Source organism: Gavialis gangeticus, unplaced genomic scaffold (assembly GCF_001723915.1).
Source record: "Gavialis gangeticus isolate Ggan-Ray unplaced genomic scaffold, GavGan_comp1, whole genome shotgun sequence".
In the NCBI taxonomy this organism is placed as follows: Eukaryota; Metazoa; Chordata; order Crocodylia; family Gavialidae; genus Gavialis; species Gavialis gangeticus.
The window spans coordinates 108,349,275-108,357,990 of NW_017729031.1; the positions used below are offsets into that span (position 1 = coordinate 108,349,275).

Below are 8,716 nucleotides of genomic sequence, written 5' to 3' on the forward strand. Positions count from 1 at the left end.
GATGATCTTCTCAAAGAGTTTCCCCAGGATTGAGGTAAGACTGACGGGCCTATAGTTACCCGGGTCCTCCCTCTTCCCCTTCTTGAAGATGGGGACCACATTTGCTACCTTCCAATCATCTGGCACCTGGCCCAAGCACCACGATCGCTCATAGAGCCGTGCCAGGGGCCCTGCAATAACCCCAGCTAGCTCCCTCAACACCCTGGGGTGAAGAGCATCCGGACCCGCTGACTTGAACGCGTCCAGCCCCTCCAGAAGCTCTCTAACCCGGTCCTCCCCAACCTGAGGCCTGAAGGCGATCCCCTCGAGTCCGGCTTCTATCACATTTGGTGGGTAAAGGAGTACAAGAAGACATTTTATTGTTCCCATGAAGATATGGGGTTTCCACTGTGCAAGCTTGGTGCTGTACCAGACTTTTACCAGTCTCACTTTCATTTTTCTTTTCTATTATCATTCACTTCTATTTTGCGGATAACAAGTTTAGAATCCTTTGTTGTAAGTCTTCAGCCTTGGAGCTGATACCTGTATCATAAGAGGATTTGCTACAGTTTAAACTTTTTTCCTGGAAATTCTCCATCTTGGATGGATCTTTGCCATGTCTTTTAATAGCCACAAGATAAATTTGCAGGAGACACCAACCTGGCCTGAGGGAGCAGACACTTGGAGGACAGGAGGAGCGTTCAAAATGACCTTGATAAAAGCTCTGAAGTAAATCAGATTATGTTTAATAAAGATAAGTACAGAACGCTATGCTTGGGAAGGAACAATCAAGTGTACCAATACAAAATGGAGAATGACTGACTAGCAAGGCTCCTGTACCATGAAGATCCTGAGGGTTATATTGAATCACAAGCTAAATGAGTTAACGTAATATTGCTGCAAAAAAAGCTAATGGCGTTCAGCGATATATTAACAAGAATGTAGTATGGAAGTCACAAAGTGACCCCTCCACTTTCCTCAACACTGGGGAAACCTCACCTGGAATACTGTGTCTTGTTTTGGGCACTGCATTTTGAGAATTATTGGAAAGAGCCCTGAGGAGAACAACAAAAATGGTTAGAGGTCTAGAAAACATAATGGTTAAGGATAGATTGAAGGAATTAGTGACACCTTGTGGAAACATCTGAATTACTTGATGCCTTTTTCACCTCCAGTCTTCACAGGCAAGGTCAGCTCCCAGGCTACTGCACCTAGCAGGAAAGCTTGGGGAGGGAGTTGAGCAGCCAACAGTGATGAAAGAACAGGTTAGGGACTATTTAGAAAAGCTGAACTTGTACATGTCCATGGGGCCAGACATGATGCATCTGAGGGTGTTGAGGGCAGGGCCATCCCTGCAGGGGTTGAATCAGGGCAGCTGCTCTGGGTCCTGCGCTTTGGGGGGCCTGCAGAGCTGGGCAGAGAGGCCATGGCTGCCACATTTGAAGTTTAGCCCACCCTCCTGCCTAACAGGTTGGATGTCTCTTTGCCCATTTATAGATGGAAGTTCTGGCCGCCACCCCTCCCACTGCATCCGGTGTGCAGGGGCTTTCTCTTCCCGGCGTAACAGTGCTGTGGGATGGGGAAGGGGGCCCTGTGCCGGCTACTTTGCCCCAGGCCCCTCACCCTGCTGGGATCATCTCTGGTTGAGGGAGTTGGCTGATGTGATTGCAGAGCTGCTGGCCATTATCTTTAAAAACTTCTGGTGATCAGGAGCAGCCCTTGATGATTGGAAAAGGGCAAATATAGTGCCCCCCTTTAAGAAATGGAAGAAGGTGGATCCAGGGAACTACAGACTGGTCAGCCTCACCTCACTCCCTAAGAAAATCATGGAACAGGTCCTCAAGGAATCCATTTCTAAGCACTTGGAGGAGAAGTAACTGATCAGGAACAGTTGGCATGGATTCACCAAAGGAAAGTTATGCCTTACCAACCTGATTCTATGGATGTGGAAAGAGCAGTAGAGGGGATATACTTTGACTTTATCAAGGCTTTTGTTATGGCCTCCCACAACATTCTTGCAAGCAAGCAAAGGAAGTATGGGCTGGATGAATGGTCTGTAAGGTGGATAGAAAACTGGCTAGCTTGTCAGGCTCAGAAGGTAGTAGTCAATGGCTTGATTATTAGTTGGCAGCTGGTATCAAATGGAGTGCTCCAGGGGTCAATCCTGGGGCTGGTTTTGTTCAGTGTCGTCATCAATGACTTGGAAGATGGGATGGAGCACACCCTTTGCAAGTTCACGGATGACACCAAGCTGTGTGGAGTAGAAGAGACGCTGGAGGGTAGGGCTAGGATTCAGAGAGATCTAGACAAATTGGAGGATTAGACCAAAAGAAATCTCCTGAGGTTCAATATGGAGAAATGCAACGTGCTGCACTTAGGATGGAACAATCCCATGCACCGGTATAGGATGGGGACTGGCTAAGCAGCAGCTCTGCAGAAAATGACCTGGGGGTTACAGTGGACAAATAAGCTGGATGTGAGCCAACAATGTGACCTGGTTACCAAGAAGTATACTGCATTAGTAGGATTGTTGTCAGCAAATCGAGGGAAGTGATTATTCTCCTCTATTTGGCACTGGTGAGGCCACGTCTGGAGTGCTGTGTCCAGTTTTTGCATGCTCCCCTCCCCAGTAGAAAGAATGGGGACAAATTGTAGAGAGTCCAGCAGAGGGCAATGAAAATGGTTAGGGGTCTGGGGCACATGGGCTTATTTAGTCTACAGAAAAGAAGACTGAGGGGGGATTTAATAGCAGCCTTCAACTACCTGAGGGGTAATTCTAAAGAGGGTGGAGTGAGACTGTTCTTAGTAGTGGCATATGACGGAACAAGGAGCAGTGGTCTCAAGTTGCATCAAGGGAAGTTTAGGTTAGATATTGGGAAGAATTTTCTCCCTAGGAGGATGGTGAAGCACTGGAATGGGTTACCCAGAGAGTAACCAATCCTTGGGTTTCTGTGGAGCCTCCATCCTTGGAGGCTTTTAAGACCTGGCTAGGCAAAGCCTTGGCTGGGATGATCTAGTTAGGGAGGGTACTGCTTTGAGCAAGGGGTTGGACTAGATGACCTCCTAGGGTCACTTCCAACCCTAATTTTCTATGATTCTATGAATTGGGTTATTTATTTTAGAGGAGAGATGATAGAGGGAAACAAGGAATCTGATAAGTCTTCCAGTACAAAAGAGATTGGTGATCAACTGTTCTTCCTGTTCACAAAGGATAGGACAAGGGTTGTACGTTTCAACAGGGGAGTTTTAGGTTGGATATTAAGAAGAGCTTCTAATTCTAAGGGGGGTTAAGTACTGGCATAAATTACATAGAATGAGCTCAGGTTAGATAACTGCTTGAGAGTCTCTTTAGTCTGTTGTGCTATGACTTCTTAAGCAAGTTTCCCAAAATATTTTGTGATCTTCCAGACTGAAACAGCTGATAATATTTTTGGCTTCTAACATCTGAATCTTAACTTTGAGTTCTCATCATGTAGACCACTAATGGCCCTGAGTAGGTAAGGAGGGATATTTCCATATTAGTCTGTAGACGGCATCTGTCAGTCAGAGTAATTGTTACTATGGTAATGGCTGCTCCTGAACTGTGCATATTAAAATGAAAAGAACAGCTAAATTCTACAGGTGAAATTATGGCCTTGCTGCAGCCAATGTAAGTTGTCATTTGTTTCTGTGGGAACAGTACAGGGTCTTCATAAAGTCCTTGTGCACTTTTAAGCTTTAATAACTTAGGTTGTTCACAAGGGCTTTATGAAGACCCTATATTTCACTCTAAGTGAAGCTGAAGACAGAAGAAGTGAAGTTGGGTCTGGAATAGCAAGAAAAAGGAAAATGGTGAATGGTCCTTAAAACCCTATCTGCAGATATCTTAGGTGGCCAGAGCTTCAGCAGGGCCATGGAGATGTTGACATAATACATTAGAGGATGTAGCAGGATCCAACACGTTGGTTAATGTGGTGTTTTTTTTGTTTTTTGTTTTTTTTTTTTTTTTTTTTTTTTTTTTTTTTTTGGCCAAACTTTATTTGAAGACTCTACAAGCCCCAGTCACTATACGCAGGGGAAAGAGCAATTTTGAAACACTATTTTGGTTACTAGCGAAGGAAGGGAGACTTTTGAATACATAAAATACTGATCCTGCAGTAAGTCTGTGTACAATATGCATAATGCACACAAATGTTGTGTGTCACTTTTCTAATGTGACTTTTCCTGCATGTTCTGTTCTGTTTGAGGCCCTTTCTGTTTTAACCTTGCAACTTCTGAGGAGCTATTCTGTATTCATACTTCTTAGGCAAACACACACATAAATATTTTGTAGAATACAGCTGGCTCTGTATTTCTTCACTTTTTGTATGTGTTCATTTTATCCCCATAGGAGCCATATTATGTTCGTTGCATTAAGCCCAATGACAAGAAGTCCCCACAGCTGTTCGATGAAGAACGCTGCAGACACCAGGTGGAGTACCTTGGACTTCTGGAGAATGTGAGAGTCCGCCGGGCAGGATTTGCTTATCGCCAGACATATGAGAAGTTTCTTCACAGGTGAGAAGGGAATTGGAATATGCTTTGTTTTGGGTCTTTACAGGGTATTTGAGATATTTGATGAGGCGCTCCCTCTAAATTTCTGCTTTCATCATGAGGAAAAAGCCAGAGTTTTTTAGGCTTAGCAATCCTCGCTCTCGAATGGCAAAGAGATTGTTTCTCTTTGGGACATTCACTAGGGACTAGAATAAAATGTTGGGTATTGTCTATCTCATTCTCTTCTGATGACAGATTTCATAGCCTAACGCTTTTTTCATTCTTATTTGAAAATGGCCCTCTATTTCTGTTGGCCAGAACTGTTTGTAGATTGTCATTGTTCTTGCATCACGAGTGAGTTACCGCAGAGTTACTTCTTCCTTTGAGTGTGTACCAAGAATTCCAGCATCCTGGTAGTGGAAGAGTGTTTTGGCTTTGTTTTGAATTCCTTCGCTGGAGCAGGTGAAATGCTGGCCCTCAGGCTAGGAATAATGAAAAACTCAGTATTAAAGTAAGTGTGGCTGGCACATGTTATAAACAGAGATGTCCTTGAAAGAAGAGTGCTGTTCATAATGACAATACAGATTTGGATGCTTGTAGTAACTGAAGAGGAACAACAAGACAAACGAATGTGATTTACAGTGCTTCGTTTCTATTAGTGTACTGTACTTCTCTGCATCATGTCAAGTGTAGGGCTTGGTTCTGCCATCAGTAACACTTGTATAATCGGCAGTTCACTAAAATCTGTTTTCATGCTTGTGCAAGTAGCAACTTTTTAATGGATATGTGCCAAGATCATCTAGTGTGTCTAAAAGCAGAAATGTACTAGTAGCTAGTAAACCAGATTCACATATGGTATTTGGTATAGCTCTGACCTTATGTGCTCTTGCCACTATAGGACCCTGAATATGGAATAGATCCAAAGAGAGGTCTCAGATATTGTACCTGCATTCCACACCACTTCCCAACATTAGATTAACCTGGATTTATCTCTTTCTAAAATAAAGAAGCTTGCTTCTGTTTAGCCCATGGTAACTTCTCTTTCAGATGGTAAATGCACCCTTTTCACAGAGATAAATGCCACCACTGCATACTGGAATGTTGCATTTTTGGTTTTAATGCCTAGACTTTGGGGGGAAAGTGGTGCTATCAAGGTTCAGTTTTCATGAACATGATATATCTTTTATTACTGAAGTTCTCAGATATGTGGCTATTTAAAAAAAAAAAAAAATCAGTGTGGAATGAAAATGACACTGGGAGTCTCCAAAACTGGGTTGTGTTGAGAGAAGTCTTGGTTTTGTGTTCATATTCAATATTGGTCAGTAAAATATACATCTTGATTACAGGAGATTGCCATTGCAGACTGTAGCTTACAAAAGCAGCCTTAATTAATTTCCTTCTAGAGTTAAAAATGGAGGAGACAAAAATAAAGGCAGCATAGAAGTGGCTGGTTAATGTATGGATGACCTTGAAAGCTGTCAAGATCTTAAGGCCAAGGGGGAGGAGAAGAACTATGCTGTAAGGCAGCAGATTTATTCCAAGTTCTGCTTCATTATAATTAGCAGCAAGGTTTGGATTTTTGACTTGCTAGGCCATCAGGGTCATGCTCTTTGCCTCAGGGAGGGAATTAGTGACCTTGCACAGCACATGCTGCTGGAGAGATGGAAAGCCTACAGCAGTGTTATGACAATATCAATATCACCAGTTGTAGTAATTGCCTGAGAGGGTGAGTGTTAACATTAGCTTATGCTAAAAAAAGAGATCCTAAATTCCAGGTATCAATTTTTTGTTGTTGTTGATGCCCATTTTTTTAGGGCATTTAAATTTTTCTTCCTCTTTCATAAATGATCCTCCATGCTCTGTAGGTTTGTTAGAGCTCTGACATTTTATTTCCCTTGTCTGGTCCCATCAGCCGTGCAGGTCTGTTCTAATAAAAGGTGGATTTGCACTATTGCCCTAATGGTCTCTGCCTCCTAATGTAAATGTCTTGCAGTGAAGGATTTTTCCAAATTATCTCCCAGCAATTTTAATTATTGCAGGAATATTTTCCCACTGGGAATAGAGAGAAGTGAGCTGAAACTAACTAAAAGGGTTTTTGGTGTCTCTTTAAATGTAAAATATTTATGTACCGTATATAGATTCATTTGAGAAATAAGCGCTATCTGCCCACTTAAATATAAATACAAAAACTGTCCCTAAGACAGGGATTTTTTTTTTCATATGTCACTTTCTGTACTTCATTCTAATAATAACCACATCCTGCCTTCCATTACCCTCTACCACCAATATATTGTTGCTTGTTTAGAAACCATGGGCATGTATGCACACGACTGCTCTGATGCGCCAGAGATCTGGTGCATTGGAGTAGACTCAGTTAATTGAGTCTGCTCCACACATGAGCTGATGCACCCAGCACTGCATTACATCTATTTGTATAAATGGCAAAATGCACATCAGTGCTGAGAAAATGGCCACAGTGCGCTTTTGAACTAAAACACCTTTCTGTTTTAGTTTGTAAGCAAGCCACCACCATTTTCTCAGTGCTGAGATGCATTTTGCCATTTATACAAATGCATGTACCACAGCTCTGGGCCCCATGTGCTTTCACTGGTTTTTTTGCTGTCAACAGCTTATTCAAAGATGTTAATGTGATAATTGGAAGAGCCAGAATCTTGGAAGAATGACAACATTGTCAGTTTCATACAGTTTTATTTTGGCCTCTTTAGTAATCTTTTTTAAAAAAAACCCAAAGAAACGAACAAACTGTATTTTAGGCTCCAGGTATAACCCCAACTATATTGCTTTGTCCACCGGTGATTATTTTCAGAATTAGCTATCCAGCTGAAAAAAAAAAAAAAAAGTCCCATGGCTCAAAAACTGGAACTCAAGTTTGCTACCATTTACTGTGTTGAATAATGAAATGCACCAGGGGTGGTACAGAAGTGTTCGTGAAGACATTGGGTTATAGGATTTTAACAAGCCCAGGTTTTTTACTGTACATCAAGTTCTTATCTCAATTTCAATTGACTTCTCCCAAGAAAAAGTTTAAATTAAGATTATTTTTTTCTTGGTAAATATAAATTGGTGAAAGTTGAGAAGTGGAGCTGCTCATCATGTCAACATAGAAATTGGTCTCTGCCATATTTCATCTCTCTCTGTTGTGTGAAATGAGCCCCAGTGAACAGTTCCCCTGTAGGCAATTTGTACAACATCCTTTACACGCAGGTACATATTCTTTTTCACCCTTTTGGAACACCATCCCTCTGACTGTCTTGTTTTTTTAGCTGTACATGAACAAAATATTTTTTATTTAAGTTCTAATTTGAAAATATAGATGTTTAAGGATAGGCTTGGAAGCAGAACTGGGAACTCAGTGATAAAATGATTTTATGTTCAATTTTAGGTACAAGATGATCTCAGAATTTACTTGGCCAAACCATGACCTCTCTTCTGACAAAGAAGCTGTGAAGAAACTAATAGAGTGCTGTGGGTTTCAGCATGATGTAGCCTATGGAAAAACCAAGATTTTTATCCGCACACCTCGAACTCTATTCACCCTGGAGGACCTGCATGCCAAGATGCTTGTGAGGATTGTTCTCTTCCTACAAAAGGTAAAAATAGTTGCAGGTAAAAGTTTGGGAAGTTCTTGTAATGGAAAAGTTGTCCTATCAAATCAGTGTTCTACGGGGGAGAAGGCAAAATGGTGCTTGCTTGGAAATATGGTGGAAATGTTTGGAATTTGCTTTAAAAAAAAAAAAAATGCTCCTGCCTTCAGGTCAGGAAATTTTGAGAGAGGTTTTTGAATATTGAAGTGCAAGTTCTATGGGCTAATACATAAGAATAAATTTAGAATAAATTTAATATCTAAAAAGCAGAGATGAATAGAAGATGGTGAGGTTTGTATTGTGCAGAGTTCTAGGAAAAAAGAAGAGGTGAATTCTTATGTGGAAATAAAGAAACGTAGGGACTTGGCATCAGAGATGGGGAGTTGGAGTCTGGAGAAGGGAGCACAGGACTTGGATGTTGTTTTGGGTTGTGGTATCGCTGTTGATATGGGATGAATATCTGTCTTTGTTTATATTTGGGGGATTGGATATATCTTTATATGTTGAATCTGGTTGTTTTAATGGGTTGGACTCCTTATAGTTTTATAGTTTCATAGTAGCTAGGGTCAGGAGGTACCTGAGCAGATCATCTAGCCTGACCCCCTGCCACAGGCAGGAAT

General features: G+C 41.6%; 1 protein-coding gene across 1 annotated transcript in view; it reads left to right on the plus strand.

Annotated features, from left to right (window-relative positions):
* Positions 1 to 8,716, plus strand: part of MYO1D (myosin ID) — a 298,270-nt gene that overhangs the window by 131,464 nt on the left and 158,090 nt on the right. The window contains exons 15-16 of the mRNA XM_019523544.1: positions 4,349 to 4,515; positions 7,895 to 8,102. Of these exons, the coding sequence (XP_019379089.1) occupies positions 4,349 to 4,515; positions 7,895 to 8,102 (375 nt within the window). The remainder of the gene's footprint in view (positions 1 to 4,348; positions 4,516 to 7,894; positions 8,103 to 8,716) is intronic.